Raw genomic sequence first — 23,110 nt, 5'->3', positions numbered from 1 at the left:
TTGGATGCCGAGACTCAGGCAATCATCCTGCCTCAGCTTCCACTCAGTCTCCCCAGTGGCTGAAGCACCTCTGGCTTAGCATTAGTTTGTTTCAGCAGTCTTGGAGATCAAACCCAGGTCTTTGTGCTAGGTATGCCTTCTACCACTGAGCTAGTGGTGTGAGACTGATGTCCTCCAAGATGGTGACCACTGGTGCAGGCCTGAGCTCCTCTGATGCTTTCTGATTCTTTGTAGTTCCAGCTGCCTTTACCTCAACGATCCTCTTTGACCTTGCTCTTCTGTCTAGTGAGACAGGAGTTTGGAGTTGCTGTCTGGCCTGAAGGATGTCCGGTTCCGTCTGTGAGAATATCCACCTCCACCATGTGGCTGCCTGTGTATGGGTTCTCCATTCTGACTGGCGCCTTCAGGCAGCTACTTCATCTTCCTGCTGCTATAGCGTCACAGCAACCCTTCGGCGCATCGCTGTGAGCCATCAGTTTTGTTCTTTTCATGACAGTTTAGACCATTTTCATCTTTGGCGTTTCTCTGGGGATTTTAGAATTGATAGTCCATATCTGCAGAAAGGCTTTGGACACTTTTGTGGGGTGCAGAGTAGAACAAGCTGCTTAGAAACCCTGCTTGCCCACCAAGCAGGACGTCTTCAGTGCCTTGGCAGCCTATTCTGTGACCACACCATGTGCTCAGGACAATCCAGAGCTTCAGTGTGGGCTGCACATGAGAGCCACAGCTTGGAAGGTGACAAGCACATGTCCCTGCCTTGCCTTGGTGGCTGTGTGGTATCACTGGTCCAACAGCTGAGGAGACCACCTACACAGAGCTGCAGGTGGCTTCCTGAGCCTGGACAGATGGAGCTGCTGTGCTATGGGAGCACTGCTAGGAGCCCTGCTGTGGCTGTGCTGGCAGCCGACTCCTACCCTCTTGCCTGAGTCATCCAGGGCAGGCCGTGTTCACGCTGTAGTGGGAGACACAGTTAGCACTCACATGGAAACATCTGCCACCTCTGAACAAATCCAGAACCTTCCAGCCTGGACTTAGGGCAATTTGTGTGTACTGAGAACTAAAACAGAGTAAGAAGGACAGTCTCACCTTGAGGGCACTCCCCATGCTGTCTTGAGCAAGACACAGGTATGCGTAAGGGTATTTCTATAGGTATAGCAGGCCCAGAGAGCCCAAGTGCTGCCTGCTGTGTGGCTATTTGGCTAACTCTGGCGATGCTGCACATGCTTCCAATGTCTGTCCCTTCCTCTACACCACTATTTAACTTCTGGATGCTTTGCCAGAACTCTCCACCCAGTCTACGGCCATACCACCCTCAACGTGCCCAATCTTGGAAGCTAAGCAGGGTCGGGCCTGTTTAGTACTTGGATAGGAGAACTCTCCACCCAGCTCCTCAGCACTGGGGGCTAGTGGCTCACCTAGCAGTGTGCTTCCTTGCGTCTCTGCACTCCCTTGCTGCCAGGACCCCGCTGTGCCTAAGTCCTTACTGCTGCTCCTCCACTACTACTCACAAGAGTCTGCCTGCTTTGTGGTTTTCTGTGCAGTTGTGCAGTGCAGAGGGTACACAACGTATATACTCAGAGGGTACATAAAGAGAATGCATGCAGAGGGTGTACACGTAGAGGGAACACACGCAGAGGGCATACACACAGGATGCACACAGTTTGTACACACAGAAGATACACACACCGAGAGTGCCCAGTCCTTGCTGAGGAGTCCCAGGGGAGAATGGCTCTGACACTGTCTGCGGCACCCATTCCCTGGGTGGGAGGCATTCCCACCATGGCCCGCTCAGCCCTCACAGCGAAGTCCTGATGCCAGCCCTGAGCCCACACCACCCACACTCCCCACCCAACCAGCCTACTTACTCGAGGACAGAGTGAGTGGCTGCATGCAGATGGTAGCGGTAGATCAGCAGGCTCTGGTCCACCCGCACCACCCCGCCACCTTTCCTGAGGTGCTCGTAGAAGAAAAGCAGGTCCTCTGGCACTCCCTGCACAAGGAGAGAAGCTGCCATGGGGAACTTGTATACAAGGGCTTCTGCTGTAGAGGAGCCCATTCAGAGGCTCTGGGGAGTGGAGGGTGAGGGTGGATCCCTGCTGGAGAAGGCCTCTGCTGCTCAGGCTTCTGGCAGAGGGAAAATAAACCTGTTGTCAGGCTGGAGAGGCAGGGCAGGGGGAAGGCTGCACCCTGGGTCGGGTGGGACATTCTGGGCAGGCAGGGTGGAGGTGAACAAGAACAGTGGCCTCCAGATGCAAGGGCACCTGGTGGTCAGAGCCCAGGGAGGCTTGGACACAGCATCAGGATCAGGCTGCACGGCCTCATTGCGACAGCAGGGGGCAACATTGAGTTAGGAACAGATCTGCGATCCTGAGCAGACCTCTGCTGAATCAGGGAGAGCATCGAGCTCCACTCTCCCCATGCTGTGCAGTGGAGGAGAAGCCCGCCAAGCTCCATCTTCCTCTACAGTTGGGGATGAGGAATGGGAAGTTCAATAACCAAGTGGAAGACTGGTCTAAAGCAGAGGGATGGATCCTGAAGGGCTGGAGAGCAGTGCTCAGCTCAGGTGGCAGGGGAGGCTCGCAGGCGCAGGAACATGACCAGCAAAGGCCCAGTCCCTGCAGGGCATGCAACCCCAGGGTCCTTGTGCCCCTGGGTAGGCAGAGATGCTGGGGGTACCCATGTCCCTTGAGGGGAACAGGGCTCTTCATCTCCCTGGGCCGCCCCAGAGATGGCTGGGCCAGCACCCCCCAGGGCCTGTGTTTCCCCCTAGCAGGTTAAGGTTTCCTGCAATTAGTTCCTGAGCAAAGGCCAACTCGAACCTTTAGAGGCAGAGCCATAGCATGCAGTGCAAGATGGGAGCCCTGCTCATGGCACTTACCTGCCCTCCCTCGTCAAACAGGCCTACGTGGGAAAACCAAGCCCGGGAGCAGAACCAGGTGGGCATGATCACGGTGGGGCCGTGTGAGGTGAACACCTGGAAACAGAGGGACCAGCAGTGTTAGCAGGAGGGAGGCAATATCCCTACAGCCCCCTGTACATCATTCATAATGACAAACGCTATGCATGTCCCCTTCCTGTGTGCACAAGGTTGAAGGACACTACAGTGGCACCATAGGCATCTGGCCTGGCCCTGGGGCTGATGCGTGGTAGGGGAGCCTCCAGGTCCCCACCAGGGTGGTCTCCTTGAAGAGCACTGAGTGTAACTACTGGACCCCCGTGCCTCCCACAGGCAGGTGGCTCGGCCTGCCGTAAGAACTACCCCATGAGCCCAAAGCAGCATGAATCCAAGGGCAGCCAAAGGAACTTATGAACAGATTCCTAGAGGGACAAAACCATTAGAACAACTTGAGAGAAAAAATGAACTATCACTAGCAAGTGAGAGGCTGGATGAGGCTGGGCAGCTTCCCTGATGGGCTGTGCCAAATGCTTGAGGCACTAACACCATTCTCAGAAACTCTCAAGGAGCAGACGTGGGGAACACACTTTACCACTTCCTGGAGGCCAGTGTTACCTTGATCCAAAAACAGAGCCAAGGTATCAGAAGAAAATGCCACTCTGGTGTCCTTTATAAATATAGATGACAAAATCTGTGCAAAGTACTTGGCAGAGGGGCCAGGGAGACGACTCAGTAGGATAAGCGCTTCCCCGGCAAGCGCAAGGGCCTGAGTTCAATCCTCGGTCCCACAAACAAAACAAAACTTAGCAGAAGGAGTCATCACAGAAAGGATCATGTGCCATGACTAGTGGGATTTACTGCAGGAAAAGTGGGTCACTATGTGAAAAACAGGCAGGGTGATACACCATGTTAAGAGAACAAAGGGAAAAAAACTAATCAATTGTCTTGACAGATACAGAAAACTGACACAATCCAGCAACCTTTCATGACAATAGCCTAGGAACAGAAGGCATGACACAAGGTCTGCTCAGAGCATGAGCTGCTGGAACCTGCCCGAAGGGCAGGAATGAGACTTAGACATCCACTCTGCGCCCCACCCCCCCAGCCTGTGCATGCAGTTTCCAGACAGAGCAGCTGGATAAGAAAAAGAAACTGTACCCCAGCCTGCAAAGGAGGAGGTGAAACACCTCTATCTGCAGATGACATCACCCCAAAGTAGGAAAGCCTAGACACACACACACACACACACACACACACACACACACACAGTTTGGGCTAAGTTCAGCAAAGCTCTGGGATGAAGATCCATATACAAAACTGAACTGGATTCTATACACCAGGAAAGAGCATCTAAAAATCAAATTAAGAAAATACGTACAGTTACAACACAGAAAAATACTTAGGAATAAATTCAAGAGTGCAAGACTTACTGGATGACAGTATTTAAGATGAAATATTACCTAACTTGACTGTAGGTTCAACATCATCTGTCAAAATCTCAGCTGCTTTGGAGGGGGCAGAAATGGTAAAAATGATCCTAACACTTAAAGGGAAATGCAAAGGATCTCAAATAGCCAAAGTTATCTTGAAAAAGAGCTAAATTGGAGTCACACTGCCTGTTTCTAAAACTGAGCTCCAAGCAACAGGAACCGCATGGCACTGGCATTGGGACAGCTGCAGCTTGGAAAGAATCAACTGAGAGTCTGAAGATACACCCAGATGTTTATGTTTCACTGACCTTTCCCCAGGATGGCAAGAAAACTCAATAGAAGAAACAGTCTTTTCAACAAGTGATACTGAACAGCATGCTGAAGTGTATGTAGAGCTGGGCTCTTACCCCGTATCACATCAAAAAGTGAACTCATAGTGGACCAAAGGCCTGAATGTAGGAGCTAAAATTATAACATTCTTAAGGAGGAAACACAGATATAAACTGTTAGGAACTTAAGTTAGGCAAAGGCTTCTTAGACTGACCCCAAAAGCATGAGCAGCTACTGTACAGATAAGACACAAATGGGAGGTAATTAAAACTCAAGTTCTGTTTGAAAAGACTATTAAGGAAGTGAAAACCCACAGGAAGGAAGAAAATACCTACACATCACATCGCACAAGGGCCTTATATCCCTTGTAATGCAGGATGTATTTAGCTCAACACTAAAAAGAAACCACCCAATTTTTAAAGAAGCCAGTTAAGGCAGGTTGCATGCTGCATGATTCTGTTGCTATGAAAAGTCCAGGCAACTCCTGTGACAGAACGTGGATTAGTGTTTGCCAGGGGCCAGGAATTGGGGAGATGGGGGATGACTATTAGCAGGACAGAATTTTCGGGGGGGGGGGTGATGGAAAGGTATGAATGAGACAGCGATGGTATTTGCACAAACTCTGCAAGCAAGCTAAAAGCAGCAACTGTGTACTTACAAGAGTTGACTCTTATTTTTATTTCATTTTATGTATTTGATACAGTGTCTCACTATGCAGCTCGCACTTACAGTGATCCTCCTGGTTTTAGCCTCCCCAGCGCTGGGACTACAGGCATGCACCACCATGCTTGGACTCTGTCACCGGTTCAGGGAATAGGGTGTGCAAGGACTGTGAGTGTCTGCCTATGCCACCTGCTGCAGCTCACTTTTTCAGGAACAGGAATGGGTGACATTAGGGGCTGGAGAGATGGCTCAGTAGAATAAGTGCTTGCCTGGCAAGTGCAAGGGCCTAAGTTTAATCCCCGGTCCTGCCAAAAAAAAAAGAGTGGGTAATGTGGTGTGCCCCTATGCAGGTCTGCCCATGCATTCTTCCTAATCTCCAGCCGCTCCTTCTCCTGGGACCTTCTTTCTTTGCAGTATGTGCAGTTCCACTTGCTGGTGCCTGTGTGTCCACACAGTTCTCTGGGCTCTGACTGACCAGAACAGGGCTGTGCCTCTAGGCTCAGCCGGAGGACAGCCCTGTGACAGGATAGCCCGACCTGGTGGGAGGTGCTAGCAGTGCAGCTTTGCCCTTTTGAGGCAGTGGCCTGAGAAGCTGCTACACACTGCCCACACTGCTTCAAGGCCTTTCATGGGGGCAGCCACAGCATACTGCCCTGCAATACCCGCAGGCTAAGGGAAACTTTGGAGACTCCAACACTATGGGCTGTGTGCTGTGGAGGCCCAGCCATGCACCCCTTCTCTAAGGAGTGCATGTTCTTAGGAGCCTCCAGGTGACAGCTGGGCCAGGGAGGTCCTCTGGACTCTGAAACTGTGGGAGCCTCTGGGTAGGGGTCATCTCCTGCATGCTGAAAGGGACCCTGAGGAAAATCCCTGAGCACTCACTCCCCAGCAGCCATGCAAGCCCAGTTTGGGCCACAGGAGTAGGCACTGGCCATTCCCTAACATGCCCTGAGCTCCTAAGGATCAGGCCAAGGTCTCCTTCCTGGGCCCTTCACTGTGGTAACTGTGAACAGCCACATGCTACTACCCGAGCAGGTCTCAAGGCATCAGAGATGCACTGCACTACTCCGCCCTGTCTGGCCCTCAGGCCTCACCTGTTCTATGTCACACTTCGATTTGCAGCTACCCCACATGGCACCTCTAGCCCCCAACCCCCACTTTCACTGCAGGCACAGTACAGGCTGGACTGCAGTTGTGTGACCATGTACCTCCCCCAAAATGGAAGAAATGCAACCAAGGGGGTGTTCTATCAATGTGCTACCTGCATCCCTAGTTCCCCTGCTTTTATTTTTTATTTTTATTTATTTTAATTAGACAGTATTGGGTTTTTTTTTTTCCATTTATGTATTTGGCACAGGGTCTCACTATGCAGCTCAGACTCACAGTGATCCTCCTGTTTTCAGCCTCCCCAGCACTAGGATTACAGGCATGCACCACTATGCCTGGACTTGTCTGCTACTCAGTGTGCTCCAGGGGCAGGGCTGGCACCACACACAGGACAGGGATCAAACCCTTCCCCTGGTTTTAAATTTTTTTTTCTTATAATAGCTTTGCTCAGTTTTTGTTAGTTTTGAGACAGGGTCTTACTCTGTAGTTCAGGCTGGCTTTGAACTCACCATGTGGTCCAGACTAGCTTTAAGTTTATGGCAATCCTCCTGCCTCAGCATCCTGAGTGCTGGGATTATAGGCGTGTGCCACCATGGCGGGTCCAGTTTGCTGTTTTGACGTAGGGTGAAGCTATCTTCACACCATGAGTAAGGCTGTATTCCTCCTGCCTTCTCACTGACAGAGCCTACAGGACACTACATATTCCTTGCGTTCAACATAGTTGTCCAGTGAGGTCTATAAGGCCTAGAGAGCTTTGCAGAAGGGCTTTCAGCTGAAAACTCAGCTTCTTTAATGGAGCCAGCCTCATGCAGAGTCTCTGCTTCTTCTCAAGTGAGCTTCTCAAGTTGGGAAAGTGCCCCTTCTGTCAATAAGGAAGGGAGGCCCCGCGGCCAAGCTTCTTGTGCTGTGGGGCGCCCTTCACTGCTGACACAAGTATGCTGGACCTTCTCTTTCCTTCTCTTAATCCACCCTGGCTCTGCTGATTTCTCATCTCTTTCAAGAAACCAGTGTTTTGTTTTCATTTTCTCTGCAAAGTATTTTCTAGAAAAAATGTTTCCCAATAACAATTTTCCAATTTCATTCTGTTAATTAATCATTAACCATAAGTGATCCATAAGGATACTACTTAATTCCTAAGCTGGGGCTGTCTAGAGATCTTTGTCACTGGGGAACAAACCAGGTTCTTGATCCTTGACCCTGGTAGGGACACACCTCACTTGTGTGAAGATCCCTTAGCCCTATCATGGTGTGGGGTCTACTGCAACCAAGAGTGACAAGAGGGGAACTCGTGGCCACTGAATGGAGCAGGTACAGGCTCTGGATGCATCCCTGATCAGCTGATGGCAGGGTGCCCCCAAGAGGCAATGGCACATGCCACAAACCTGACATCAAGCAGCAGGTCAGTGTCAAGGGACAAGGACAGTGACACTGGCTGGGAGGACACTGAGCTAGGGCTGGGTGGGGGGCCACACATCAAGAGTCCCAGGCCTTCCCAGATTCTGGAGCCAAGGCCCTCCCTGGTGGCCTGTGAGGCCTCTCCTAGCCACTATGGGGGCTTCCTAGATATTCACCTGAGAGCAGTGGAAGAGTGTCCATATGAAACCTGAGCATGCATATTCAAAGTAGCTTCTGTACAATAGCCCTGGACTGGAAGCAACTGAAATGTTCCACACCAAGGTGCCCTGTGGCAACCATATGGATGAACTACTGACCAAGGCTGCACCACCCTTGGCTGTCTAGGTCACACCACTGGGTTAAGTATTGGGACTTTTGTTTATGTGGACCCCCAAGCATGGGGTCTGGAGGGACAGTGACTAGATCAGTGTGGGCTAGGGGCACCTGGCCAGGGTGCTGGCTCAGAGGCAGCCTTCACAGTGCCTTTATAAATTTCTGCTACCACCAAGGGAATACCTGGGTGCAGGCACTTCGTCTTGGGAAAGAAGTGGCTTCCTGAGTCCCATGTGTGCCTCTGTTACACAAGTGGGGAGCCCGCCACCTGGGGGGACAAGGGAGCACTGGCTGTGGCCACAGTACCCCCAGGAGATGGCTCTGTGTACTGGTAAATGACACACAGGGCCTGAGACCTCTGTGCACCAATGTTTCCCCTCAATGGGAAACACTAGTCCAGCTGCCTGAGGCCAGGTCAGAGCAGCCCAGTCCCAACAAACATGCTGTCCCTTCCTTGCCATCAGAAACAAATGGATTTCACACTGTTCTTTGGAAACTATTAAAAAGCAAAAACTGAGCTTCCTGTTTTCAATTTTTATGTGCCAAAACTTCCCAAGGCTTTTCTGGCAAGTGCCCTCAGTATTTGCTTGACATGACCTCCCTGGCTGGGAGGGGCAGCCTCAGCAGCACCAGCTACCCAGGGGTGCCCTGGCCACATGTGTTGTTGGGTGGAAGTGAGGTCGGCCCTGACTGATGGAAACACACAGGGCCCTGGGGACTCAGGACAAAAAACAAGATTGTCAAATGGCTCACAACCTTCTTCACAGGTTGAAACAACAGTATACTATACATATTGGAGTAAATGAAATAAATTGACCTGCCTTTTTTACCTCTTAAATTTTGCTTTTAAATTTTACTAAAAATTGTAAAATTATGTCTTGGTTTACATTTGTGGCTTATATTGGACAGAGGTTCCTATCTGTTGGCAAAATGATTCATCATTCTTCAACAATGCAACCATGGGCTGAGTATGAGGAAGCTGCAGGAGGTCATGTCCAACCAGACAAGGGTCACCTCCAGGGCTAGCAGAGAGGCAAAGGCCATCCCAGGTCCACCAAATGTCTTGCCTGTGAGGACGTACATGTGCTGGGACAAGGTCACGCTCCGCTGAAAGTTAGAGTCTTCTCCCTATGCTGTCTCCTATCTCACACCTTCCAAAGAAGAAGCAGAGGAGCAGAGGACCAGAAGTATTGGGCTGTGGGAGAGGCAGGGAAGGATGTCATGCTGCCTCTGCAGGTGGGTAACAAAGGGGCAGCAGAGCTTCGGAGCCATCTCCCAAAGCTAAAGGGTCTTAGGCTTCGGGATAGGTAGCTCCAGAGCTCTGCCTTCTTTGCAAAGCTGAGGCCACCAGTGGAGCCAGGGCAGTGGCAGGGCCATTGGAGCTGCTGACTTCAGAGCCCAGAATGGCCATAGGCTGTTCTCAGAGACCGTGAAATGCAGGAGAAAATGGCAAGTTCATGATTAGTGGACAGTTCTCACACAGATGTGTCTACACTCAGGAGGCAAGTAATAGAAACATCAGCATGCCGTGGGTATACCACAGACTAGTGCAGGTCCAAACTGGATAATGACCAGGCAAAGAAGACACTAAGAGGCTGAGCAGCATCTTTGTCAGGGCTGTCCTTGATGCACAGCTGTTGTCAGGCTGTACCCCACCTCACAGGTCAGAGAGGACCACAGTACCAAGAGCAAGTTACCTGGCCCTTGCCAGAGCTTGGCTGAGCTGCAGCCACTCATCCTACTGCTGTAGAAGTCACGTGGTCCCAGGTCAGCTATGGGGACCTGGTGAGCCCTGCCCTCCCCTCTTCCCACCATCACCAGAGCTCAGCTGAGCTGTGATCTCCTCTTTCACCACCATGGTCACTGTAGCTCTACAGAACTGCTGCTGCCTGTCCCACTGGTAGCAGGAGACTTGGTGAGTATTACCCTGCTCCCTCCACCACGAGAGAGCTTTGTGGAGCTTCGGCCTGCCCTTATCCTTATCAGACCTTTCCTGAACAGTGGCTCCCCCAACCCACTAAGGTGGAAACCACACTGAACACCACACAACAGGAGCTTTGGTGAGCCTACCCTCCTTGCCCACTCTTGTGGAAGCCTTGCTCACCTGCACCACATACCCCTACCATCGCTGCAGTCAGGGTGAACATTGGGAGTTTCAAAAATGTCCAAAGGAAGGCGCAAAAGGCAATCTGAGACCTCCAGCCCACCCAAAATAAGTCCAGGAGACAAAGTCATAGAAGAATTTGGAAGTCACACTTGAAATTTCTAAAATGAAAGCAACTGAAGTAAAGAAATGACTTTATCAGGCTATGGAGGAAATCACATCAGAAATAATCTCTTAGGGGACCTACCCCTTAGCTCAGTTCTTTACGTGACTGCTTCAACAAAGCAGTCAGGCTCAGGCTGCTGTGGTTCGATCCCCACAACTCAAGCCAGCCAAACCTGCCCTGAAGGCTTTCGGAGAAGAAAAAAAAAAAAAGAAAAGAAATAATCTCTTAGGTAAAAAAAGAAATTACTATAAACATGAATGAATTACTCAGTACATCTAAAGAACACATAGGTAAAAAAAATAGAGAATAAGAAAATGATGAAAACATTGAATGAACAATACAGGAAAGAACTAGAATACAAAAAATAGATTTAAACAGATATCTAGGACATTAAGAATTCCACTGAAAGCTGGCAAAACCACATGAACAAAACTGAAGATAGAATTTCAGACCTCGAAAACAGCATTGTAGCTAGTGAACACAAAAGGAAAGACCTCTTAAAAATAACAAGGAACCAGAAAATAACAATGCAATAGTTGCAAGATGATGCAAAGAAAAATATAAAACTTATAAGTATCAATGAAACAGTTGGATTCAACACAAACAATATGAAGACTCTTTACAGAAATACTAGCAGAAAATTTCCTAAGCATGGGAAAAGAATCTGGCATACAGTAAAGTGAGGCATACAGAACTCCAATTAGATATAATCAAAATAAATCTACCTCCAGACACATAATAAGATCCCAGAAATTTGGTAAAAACACAGAATATTAAAAGCTGTTAGAGAAATACAAAGAAAACAATAACATATGAGGTTTAGGGCTAGTTTTGCACACTGGAGGGAAATAGAATTTCAAACAACAGGATTAGATATTGGTCAATCATTCTAAAAAATACTAACTCCGTACACCTGTATTGATAAGCATTCCCATTATTATATCTGATATCTGCTATTTAAAAGAAGAGAGTTATTTGGCTCATAGTTTCAGAGGGTTAAGTCACTGGTGAGCTGGCCCCCAAAGAAGAAACAGCATGGTAGATATGTGTGGGAGAGGACAGCTGTTCAGCCCATAGCAACCAGAAAGCAGAGAGAGCCAGCAAGAACCAGAAAGGAAAGGGAGCACCAGGACATTAATGCACCCTTCCAGTTCATGCCCCCCAGTGACTCACCTCTCAAATCAGGCCCTGACTTCTAATGGCACATTCAGCTATGAACTCATCAGTGGATTACTCCATTGATGAATATGGCACACCATGGTTCAATTACATTCCAGACTTTCCACCTCTGAACATGAAACTTCTAGGGGAAATTTAAATCAGGCCATAATAACACCACAATGAAAAGAAGGATGGGGTGGACTTCAGATTGCTAAAGATTTACCTGTGAAAAGTAAAATAATAAAATACTTTAGAAGGGCCAGCCAAATAGCTCAGCAGATTAAAGCGCCTACAAGCAGGTGCAGGGGCCAGGGGTTCGATCTCCAGGCCGGCTGTGCGGGTCCCACCCCAGGGGCATGCTGAGATGGCAACTGAGACTGGGTGTGGTGGCGCACTCCTGTAATCCCAGCTCTTGGGAGGATGTAAACAGGAGAATCACTACGAGTCTGACCTAGTAGTGAGACCCTGAATACCCTGTAGACACTTCCCTAAAATACAAAAAAGAAAAAAATAAACTTTAGAAAAAAAAGTTGTTAGGAAAAAAAAAAAATAGATCACCTATCATGAATAGCCCATCAGAATCACAGCAGATTTCTCAACACAGAATATCAAATCAAAAACAGCTTGGAATGAAATATTTCAGATCCTGAAAGAAAACTATTTCCAACCTAGAAGATGTACCCTGCAAAACTATCTATCAAATTTAATGGAGAGATAAGATACTTCCACAACAAAGAACAACTTAAGAAATTCATGACAACCAACCCTACGAAGAATACTGATAGATATTTCAAAAAGAGACAGAATTGACAACAACTTCAAGAATAACAACAAAAAAGAACCACCAAGCACAGTGAACAATTAAACAGGGAAAAACAGGGATCCTACAGTGGAAAACTATCATGACAAAGATACGCCAATACATACCAGTTGTAACCAAAAATGTAAGTGACCTCAACTCACCAATTAAAAGAACCATCAAGACAGAAAGACAGAGAGGTGTGAGGGGGATCAAGACAAAGACAGAGAGAGGTGTGAGTGGGGCCGCCTAGGTACTCTGGATCCTTACTCCAGCCAGCGTCCAGGCCCAGTGTGTGAGTGGGACCACCTGGGGCCCACTGGATCCTCATTCAAGCCTGTACCCAGGCCAGGCATGTGTGTGAAACTTCCTCCATTCAGACAGGCCCAGTGTGGAACCCTGCAGCAGAACTCCCCACAGAGAGGCTAGAGGCAAGACCCAGCCAGCTAATCTAAGAGCAGAACATCTTGCCAGAGTGGTACAGTGAGTTCACTTCCAAAGGCTGCAGCATGAAGAAGTGAAGCACAGCAGCTAAACCCCAGCCACACCCACCTGGACAATATTGAACTTGGTAGATCCAGGCCTGGTGCTAAGGTAATAACTGCACCAAAGCTCTACACCAAAGGTCAGAAGACAATGCTATACAAAATGACAAAGAGAAGGAGCGAAACACATTCTCAGGCCCTGAGCCCACTCAGAACAAATGCAGGAGACAACAGCATTGAAGAAACTGGAAATCACACACCCGAAATCTCAGAAATAATAGCGAGTGAAGTAAAGAAACAACTGCAGAAAGGTACAGAGGAAATCAGATCAGAAATAATTTCTGAAGTAAAAAAAGAAATGATAGCTATAATGAAAGAATTATTAAGTGCTTCTAAAGAAGACATTGATAAAAAAATGAAGAATAAAAAAAATGATGGAATCCTTGAATGAGCAATATAGGAAAGAAATAGAATGCATGAAGCAGATTCAAAGTGATATACAGGAAATTAAAACCTCAATCACAAGCTGGTAAAACCATTTGAATGAAAGTGAAAATAGACTTTTAGATCTTGAAGACACCACTGCAGCTAGTGAAAATGTAAGAAAAGATCTCTTAAAAACAACTAGGATGCAGGAAAAAATAATTCAATATCTGCAAAATGATGCAAAGATGAACAATGTAAGACTAATAGGCATCAATGAGAAAGGAGTCGATACAAATGATATAAAAAGAATATGAGCAGAAGTAATAGCAGAAAAATTCCCACGTATGGGGAAACAATCTGACATTCAGGTAACCAAAGCACATAGAACTCCAAATAATATTAACCCAATTAAAACCACACCAAGACATATAATAATCAAGATCCCAGAAATTCAGCACAGGAACAGTATACTAAAAGTCACTAAAGAAAAGAATCAGATCACATTTAAAGGAAAACCCATCAAAATAACAGCAGATTTCTCTTCACAACCCATCAAGTCAAGAAGAGCATGGAGCTAGTACTACAAGTATTGCAAGAAAACAAATTCCAACCCAGACTGATATAAAATAGTTTCTTTCAAATTTAATGGATAAGTGAAATACTTCTACGACAAAGAACAACTAAAGAATTTCATGATGACAAAGCCAACCCTACACAGACTGCTAAAAGATACTCGAGAGAGGGATCAAAATGACCATAATGAGAATGGATTTCTCCATGAATGAGAGTGGAAAGAACCCACCAAATAGGGCAAACAATTAAACACAGAAGAAAAGGAGGCATACAACAGCTGGTAAATAACATGTCAAACATAAGTCAATACATATCAATTATAACCATCAATGTAAATGGACTCAATTCATGAATTAAAAGAAACAGACTGGCAGAGTGGATTAGGAAGCAAAATCTAACAATATGCTGTACAAGACTTCATCTATCAATTCATTGGTTTATCTTCAAAGTTTTGTCCAGCTGGTAATTTCAATAGTTCTATGATTTGTGCCTCAGGAACACAATTGTTTTCATAAATCCTAAGTAATGCTTTGTCCTGGCTTGATGGCTTATTGACTTAGAAATAAATTTTCTACAAGATTAGAATTCAGTGTAATGGGGCCGGGGAGATGGCTCAGTAGAATAAGCACTTGCCTGGTAAACACAAGGGCCTGAGTTCAATCCCTGGTTCCACAAAAAAAAGAATTCAGTGTAGATGCTGGCAAAGTTGTAATCGATTTGAATGTGAGGAAATTGGAGAAATAATGTACTAAAAAAAGAAAAGGTATTCTATACTATACATCTTAGTTTTGGAATACGTCTATAAAATAAACGTGTGTACACTTCTTAAATTCTGTAATTATTTTAAAGAAAAAATCATTTAAATCACATTATAATTGTTAAATGATAAACTCTCTTCTAATTCTAGAGAAGTATATAAGAAAACTAAGAAATCTTATTGGTAAATATCACTTTTGTGTTATGTTCTAGCTATTTCTCTAAAATAGGTATTTAATTGATAGATCTTCATTTGGCCTCCAATCTGCTTCTTGATTTTGATTTTTTTTTTTCTTTTTTAGGTATTAATGTTTAAGTTTAGATTTTGGTTATGTAGCTTTTACTGTTTTCAATATGAAAATATGTGCTCTTGTATTTAGCATTCTTTTGTTTTCAACACTGTGGTGGTCTGAAATTTCACACTTATTGTTATTTGTTAAATCCTAAAATCCTATGAGGTTTCAGACCAATGTTCTTTTTTTTTTTTTAAATATTTATTTATTTGTATTTATTACATTTATTTATTGTGTGTGTGTGTGTGTGGCCAGCTCAGCCCACCAGGCGGCAGGGCTGGCTGGCATGTGGTGCTGGAGGATTGAACCGCGGTCCTTGTGCTTTGCCAAGCTTGTTTCAAGTAGGTGCTTTAGACCACTGAGCCATCTCTCCAGCCCCAGACCAATGTTCTTGATCCTTCATTTTGTCTTTTAATTCAATGACTTTTTAATGTGCGTGTATGTGACATGTACAACAATCTTTACTGCTCTCTATGTCATCAACTGTATGAAAGTTATGAACATAATACATTTATTTTATATAAAACAAAAAATAAAATGAAAAAGAACCACCAAGAATCAAAATCCAACAATATGTTGTGAATAAGAAAGACATTTAACTCAAAACGAAATTCACTGACTGAAAGTCAAAGGATGGAAAATAATACTCCATGCAACAGTAACCCAGAAAACAGCAGGTGGAGTGTCTCTGTTACTTTATTCTCATTCCTGGGACAAAATACCTGACACTCAAAATTAAATAAGGAAAGGTTTACTCAGTGTACAGTTAGTAGAAGTTTCAATCCATACTCTGCTCCAAGGCAGAGTGGCACATGGTAGAGGGCAGCCATTCATGGTGGCAGAAAACAGCAAAGGGAAGAGTAGCAACTTAGGCACCTAACAAGCCTCTGTCCCCTTCCTATCTGTATTCAGACTGTCTGCCCCAGGGCAGGTGTAGCACTCACAGCCATAATCTCAGTATTGGATCATGCATTAATCACAAACTCTAGAAGCTGCCCCAATGACTGCATGAATATTTAGGGGGACAACTAGATACAAACCGTAACAGGTAGCTATTCTATTTGCTGACAATGTCACTTCAAAACAAGAGTGATTGAAAGAGATAAAGATGGTCACTATATACTTGTTAGGAGAAAACTGCAAGAGGAAAAGATAACAACTATAAATATATATGCACCTAATATAGGAGCATCCAATTATATAAGACAAATTTTAACAGGCATAAAAAAAATCAAAGGAACAATAACACAATTATTCTGGGAGACCTTAATACCCCATTGAAACAAAGAGATAGGTCAACTAAGCAAAAATATCAGCATAAAAAACAACAACAGAACTAAACCAAACTTGTGAAGAAGTGGACTTAGTAGACCTTTATAAAGTGTTCCACCCAACAGCATCAGAATATACATTCTCAGCTGCATGCAGGACATTCTCCAAAATAGACCATATACTCCCAAAAAGAATGTGCTTAAGTAAATGAAAAGGAATTGAAAATATCCTTTCAATTATATGCATATTATCTGACCATAGTGCAATTAAACTAGAAATTATTGACGAAAGAAACAGGAAAAGCTCCACAAACATATGGAAACTAAATAACACCTTCCTGAACAATCAGTGGGTCACAGATGAAATTAAATAAGAAATTAAATAATGTTTTCAATCAAACAAAAATGCCAATATAGCTGCAGTCAGTTAAGCTGACTGGGTTCCCTGCTGGTGGGTGCCCAGTGTGTAGTGGCTGCACACAGTAACCTCCTCAGTAGTGTATGCAGCCTGTTGCTTGTATAGGCTGCCCTAAGGGACCTTGGAGACACTCCTCCTGGTGGGTGTTCTGTGTATCTGATCTTGCCATCCCCAAACCAGGCTCCAGACTGGCTTGCGGGGTGCCTTTGGGAAGGCCCAGGGCACAGTGGCAAGAGTCCACACTGGCCAGGTCATCATGTCCATCCGCACCAAGCTGCAGAACAAGGAGCATGTGATCGACGCCCTATGCAGGGCCAAGTTTAAGTTCCCTGGCCACCAGAAGATCCACATCTCCAAAAAGTGGGTCTTCACCAAGTTCACCAGATGAATTTGAAGACATGGTGGCTGAGAAGCGCCTCATCCCTGATGGCTGTGGGGTGAAATACATACCGAACCGCAGTCCCCTGGACAAGTGGCGAGCCCTGCACTCCTGAAGGCTTCCACTGTGCCACCCCCAACAAGTTCATGAATAAATGCTCTCTCTGCTAAAAAAAAAAAAGCCAATATAACTTACTGGAACCTGTGGGATGTAATGAAAGCTGTCTTGACAGGGAAATTCATAGCAGTAAATTCTCAACATTAGGAAAAAAGAACAACAAATAAACAATCTTATGCTGCACCTCAAGCTCCTAGGGGAAATAAATGAAGCGCAAGTCAAGCTCAAAGCCCAAAGAAGGCAGGAAATTATAAAGATCAGAGCAGATATAAATGCAATGGAGACAAAGAAAACAATGCAAAGAATTAATGAATCAAAGAGTTGGTTCTTGGAAAGAATAAATAAAATAGATAACCCCCCAGCCAACCTTATCAAAAAAGGAAAGAAAAAATTCAAATTTATGCAATAAGGAATGAAAAGGGTGAAACCACTACAGACCCTCTAGAAAGTCAGAAGATCATCAATACCTATCTCTAAAACTTTACTCTTAGAGGATGTAAAATGCAGAAGAAATGGACAGATTCCTAGATATATAAAAACTACCAAAGCTGAATCAAGAAGATACAAAAATTTTAAATAACCCAGTATCATTGAATGGAATTGAAAATGTAATAAAAATCCTACCAAGTAAAAGCCCAGGTGTGATGGATTCACAACTGAATTCTACAAGAAATTTAGAGAAGATTTAATGTCAACTCTTCTCAAACTCCTCATGGAAACAGAAAGGGAAACAATTCTCCCAAACTCATTTCTAGAGGCAAGTATTACTCAGATACTAAAATCAGAGAAAGACCCAACAAAAAAGACAACTATAGGCCAATCTCCCTAATGAATATAGATGCAAAAATCCTCAAAAATATACTAGCAAACAGAATACAGCCAAACATTAAGAAGATTATACATCACAACCAAGTAAGATTCATCCCAGGAATGGAGGGATAGTTCAATATACACAAATCCATGTATGTAATATACCATATCAATGGAACCAAAGACAAAAATCACATGTTGATTTCAATAGATGCAGGAGAAGCTTTTGACAAAGCCCAACATTCATTCATGATAAAACCCCTACAGCAAATTGGAATAGATGATCCAACAGATGGTCCAACCTGATAAAAGCCATCTATGACAGACCAACAACCAACATCATATAGAATGGACAAAACCTGAAAGCCTTTGCTTTAAAATCAGGAACAAGAGAGAAATGCCCACTATCACCACTCCTGTTTAATATAGTTCTGGAAACATTAGCCAGAGCAATTAGAAGAGAGAGAAATAAAAGGAATGATGTTTAGAAAGGAATAAGTTAAATTATCATTATTCACAGATCACATGATATACTACACAGAATACCCCAAAAACTCCACCAAGAAACTTGTTGATTTAATAACCAAATTCAGTAGTGTAGCAGGATACAATGTTAACACTCAAAAATCAACATAATTTCCATATACAAAGAGCAAATGCGCTGAGAGAAAAATTCAGAAAACCACAGGTTTCAAAATAACAACCCCCAAAATGAAGCACTTAGGAATCAATCTCACAAAGAAAGTGAAAGATTTATACAGTGAAAACTATAGTACTCTGTAAAAAGAGACTGAAGAAGATTTCAGAAAATGGAAAGATATTCCTTGCTCATGTATAGGAAGAAACAAGATTATGAAAATGGCCATACTTCCAAAATTGTTACACAGATTCAATATAATCTCGATTAAAATACCATGAATATACCTGACAGATCTAGAGAAAACATTCCTAAAATTCATCAGGAACCAGAAGAGACCTAGAATAGCAAAAGCAATCCTGAACAAAGGCAAGGCAGGAGACATCACAATCGACTTGAAACTATACTACAAAACTACTGTGATAAAATCAGCATGTTACTGGCAAAAAACAGACCTGAGGATCAGTGAAACAGATTAGAAGATGCAGATACAACTCCACAAACACTCAACCACCTTATCTTTGACAAAGGGGCCAAACATGTTCACTGGAAGAAAGATGCCCTCCTTAATAAATGGTGCTAGAAAAACTGGATTTTTACATGACAAAAACAAAAACTAGATTGAGGTATATCAGCATGCACTTAAATGGACCAAAGATTTAAACATTAAATCTGAAACACTAAATCTACTGGAAAAGAAAGTAGGTAGAAATCTTAAAGACATAGATCACATGGCTTTCCTTATTATGATCATATGCTGACTCACGATGGTTCATTTTCTTTCTTTATTAGTATACATTTGCAACATCAGATTGTGCTGAAATTGGGGAATTGGAACAGTATACACATATCATATCTTGATCGTTTTATTCCCTCCCCAAGTCTCCTTCCCATCTCTTAGAGTCTCCCTCCCTGTTTTCTGGCATCTCTCTTCTATTTTGCCCTTTAAATTATTTATAGTTTGGATCTCTCATGTTAGTGAAAGCATGTGATATTTAATATGTGTCTGATTTATTTCACTTAGCATCTTAGTGTAAAAAGTCATCTACTTCCCCACAAATGACTCAAGTTTATTCAAAACAGTGATTGATTTCTGAATGATAAACCAGCTTGAAAGGGGACAGGTACCACATAATCAAGATGTTTGGGCTTTTTAATTGCCAGGTCCTATTTGCTAATGATCTGTTACAGACATTTCACACGTACTCTGAAAGACATTGGTCTGTGTCTGAGGTGACTGTTTTGGTACCAGGTTAATGGCCTGATTAAAAGAGTGAATAAAATGCACCAAAGATACTTTCCAATTATTAATTCAAGTTTTTAATAGATACAAGGCTATACAGATTTTTATTTCTTCTGAGTTGTAATTTGTCTCTTTCAAGGTACTTACTCAATATATTTAAGTTGTTGAAGTTATTAGCACACATTTGTTTATGTTACTTTACTGCTTTAACGTCTATAGTTTCTATAGTGATTTCTTTTATTCTTCCCATTGATCTTTTGTAACTTTTACGTTTTCTGATGGTACAAGCTAGAAATTTGTCACTGTTACTGTATTTTCCAATGACTGGCTTTTGATTCTTTTTTTCAGCTGTCCCCTGCCTATTCTCAGCTATTCCCTTTTCTGTGTCCTTTCTTCTGCTTGAGCTCAATCTGCTCCTCTTTATTGTTCTGTTCTTTTATTTATTTTGAAGACATGGAAACTGAGGTTCAGAATAATTAGGCAACTTCCCCAAGGTGGTGGGCCATGATGAACAGATACCTGAAGAACTTGGGTGAAGGCTCTGACCAGTGAGCAGGACAGGGTCCAGCAACAAGTGCTGCTCCATAAGAAACTGGTCACACTTCACCAGCCTTCCAACATGGCTCCCCTTTTCTTGCTGGAGCTCTGTGTAGCTGGGGAAAAGCCTTATTTCCTCCAAGACACAGCTGGAACCTAAGCACAAGCACACAAATGTGAAACACATGTTTTCTCACTTTCTTCATTTCTAATTTGTCTAGTATAAGTGGAAAGTGTTCACCTATGGAAAACCTACCCAAGTGCTGCCAAAGACCCCTTCCCTTGCCTAGGCCTCACTCCAATGTTTGGCTTAGCAGGGAAACTATTCCCATCAATGCTGTGCAGTTTTCCATAATGTTCCCCAGAACACATCCCAAGAGCAACATGCTTTCCAGGTGAGTATGTCTCTGGGTTTCCCATTGGATGCTAGCTTCATGGTGAATAACTGAATAAGTGGTCTCATAAAATGATGCCAGCAAATCAGTGATCCAAAGTACTTTCATAAAATAAGCAAGTCTCTATTTCTCCTTTTCCCTTCTCTGTTTCTCTTTCTCATTTTTGAAACAGTCTTGGTATATAGTCCAGGCTGGCCTTGAACTTGTGATCATTCTACTTCAGATTTCTGGGTCCCAAATGCTGGGGTTCCAGGAGGCAGCACCACACCCAGCACACATCTCTGCTTCTAAGAGAATATGCTGAAACTGTTTCTGCTGCTGTTGAGAGATTACCTCTGATCCTTGACAGGGACAGCAGGTAGAAGTCAGTTGCAAGATACTGACTCTTCGACAATCCTGTTCTAGTAGAAGCGAGTGTGGCTGTTATTCTGCGTTTCACACTTGAGGTATCTGTGACATAGCAAGACTCCTGACCAATGGTGAAGGTTCAAGCTTAAGGCAGTTAGGACTCAACTGGCAGATTCTGCTAATCACAGCAGAGTTGATTGCAGCTGCCTGACGAGAGTGATCAGATGGAGCTGGAAACATGGTACCAGATCACATTTCCCCATCAAGCCCCAATATCCCTTTCCAAGCCCACGAGACCTTGGGGCCAGCCTCCTTGAACCCCTCTGCACCTGGGCCTCTTCTTCATGGCTCCTACTGACACTAGAACAATCTCTTGCAATTGCTGCTGCTAAGTGTGAAGTCAAGGATGTGGTGGAAACACCAGCATCTGCAAGTGCATGAGGTTCACCTGCTACTTCCCAAGCTATGGGAAGTGGACATAGGGCAGATGAAAGTTGTGGCAGGATACTCTTTCATGGAGAAAAAAGGTGAGCATCAGGGTTCAAAGTTTTACTCCAAATGAAGTGAACACTACATACCTACTGAATTTCAAACAGGTCTTTATCCCAAAGCCTATCTGAGAAGTCAGGAGGAGCAGGCTGACAGCTCCCTCAAAGACACACTGATCCCAAGTTGCTGGAGATGGAGAGTGCAGCACCTGCTCACTAAGTCACTCTGAATGGGAACCACTGCAGCTAGCAGTCACACATGGGTTGCTGCCTCCATCTTTGAAATGTTTCCAGTGAACTAATACTGGCCTAAAATAAAGTGAACCATGCCTAGGTATTAAAAACAAATCTCTTGGGTCAAAAATTTCTTCCTATAAAAGAGATGTTGAAGGGATTCGGGGGTTTAAATGACCACCCTTTTCTTACAGGCACAGGCTGGTATGAAGACACCTCTCCAAGTGCAAGTCACTGACAAACCCTGATGTGACTGCCATGAAGAAGGAACCTTACAGACCTCTTAGTTATATTTTACCAGAAAATGACAGGAAGTCTTCCTAGAGAAATACCAAAGTTTACACAACTCCCTCCCTTGTACCACATTTCTGGGACCACAGTCACTTCAGACTGAAGAAAACAAATATTCTTCTAAAGGCGCATTCAGAAAACTGTCACTTGGACCACATTCCTCTGCACTGTGGGACAGGCAGCTGTTGTGGAGGTGCTCAGAGCACAGGGCAACTAATTTGGCCAGAGGAATCTAGGCACTCAGCCCATTTCCCAGCATGGAGAGTCCAACAACTGGTATGGTAATGCTTAGGACCCTGGATAACTAGCTTGGCCAGAGGAATCCAGATGTCAGGCCCATCACTATATATGAAGTGAAGCACCTTGAACCTGGCAATTGGCCCAGCCAGAGGAACAAAGGTAAATCCACTCTAACGAGGAGAAATACTCTGCATACAAACTCCCAATTTACAATTTGTTCCATTATATAACTATAGATGAAAACAATCATTACCAAAGTTTGTCAATTTCTAAATTTTGCTTGATGTACCAAACAGAAGCCAACAGCCCACTCTCAATTAAATGGGAAGGCAAAATCTCAGGAGAGACAAACCAAAAATCTCCAACACAGAGAAGGTATCCCTAAAGAACAGATTCCTGGAGTGGCCTTGATAGTAGTAATGTAGCTATGTACTATCAAAATTTTACAAGGATTATCACAGAAATCAAAATAAAGAGTTCTTTCTGAAATAGAAAATAACAGGATAAAGGAACAAAATGCAATCTCAGACCCCCAGCCACCCAAAACAAGTCCAGGAGACATCAACATAGAAAAAATTGGAAGTCATATACCTGAAATGACAGCAACTGAAATAAAGAAACAACGTCTTGGTGGTTATAGAGAAAATTCCATCAGAAATAATCTCTCAGTTAAAAAAAGAAGTTATAACAATAATGAAAAAATTGCTTAGTATATCTAAAGACATTGATTTAGGGCTGGTCAAATAGCTCAGGGGATTAAAGCACCTGCAAGCAGGCACAGGGAC

General features: G+C 44.2%; 1 protein-coding gene and 1 non-coding gene across 2 annotated transcripts in view; one reads left to right on the top strand and one right to left on the bottom strand.

The window, feature by feature from the left end:
- The window catches only part of B3gntl1 (UDP-GlcNAc:betaGal beta-1,3-N-acetylglucosaminyltransferase like 1), a 147,278-nt gene that overhangs the window by 6,310 nt on the left and 117,858 nt on the right, over positions 1-23,110 (bottom strand). Inside the window, exons 7-8 of the mRNA XM_004639446.2 lie at positions 2,879-2,974; positions 1,866-1,990 (exon numbers count right to left, since the gene is read on the bottom strand). Of these exons, the coding sequence (XP_004639503.1) occupies positions 1,866-1,990; positions 2,879-2,974 (221 nt within the window). The remainder of the gene's footprint in view (positions 1-1,865; positions 1,991-2,878; positions 2,975-23,110) is intronic.
- LOC111812099 lies at positions 16,606-16,739 on the top strand. Its single transcript, XR_002817692.1, has one exon. It is a non-coding gene; the product is annotated as a small nucleolar RNA SNORA70 (small nucleolar RNA).

The sequence above is a fragment of the Octodon degus genome, unplaced genomic scaffold, assembly GCF_000260255.1.
Source record: "Octodon degus isolate 3935 unplaced genomic scaffold, OctDeg1.0 scaffold00112, whole genome shotgun sequence".
In the NCBI taxonomy this organism is placed as follows: domain Eukaryota; kingdom Metazoa; phylum Chordata; class Mammalia; order Rodentia; family Octodontidae; genus Octodon; species Octodon degus.
Note: the sequence above shows the minus strand (reverse complement) of the source record. Positions and strands in the feature narration are given on the sequence as shown.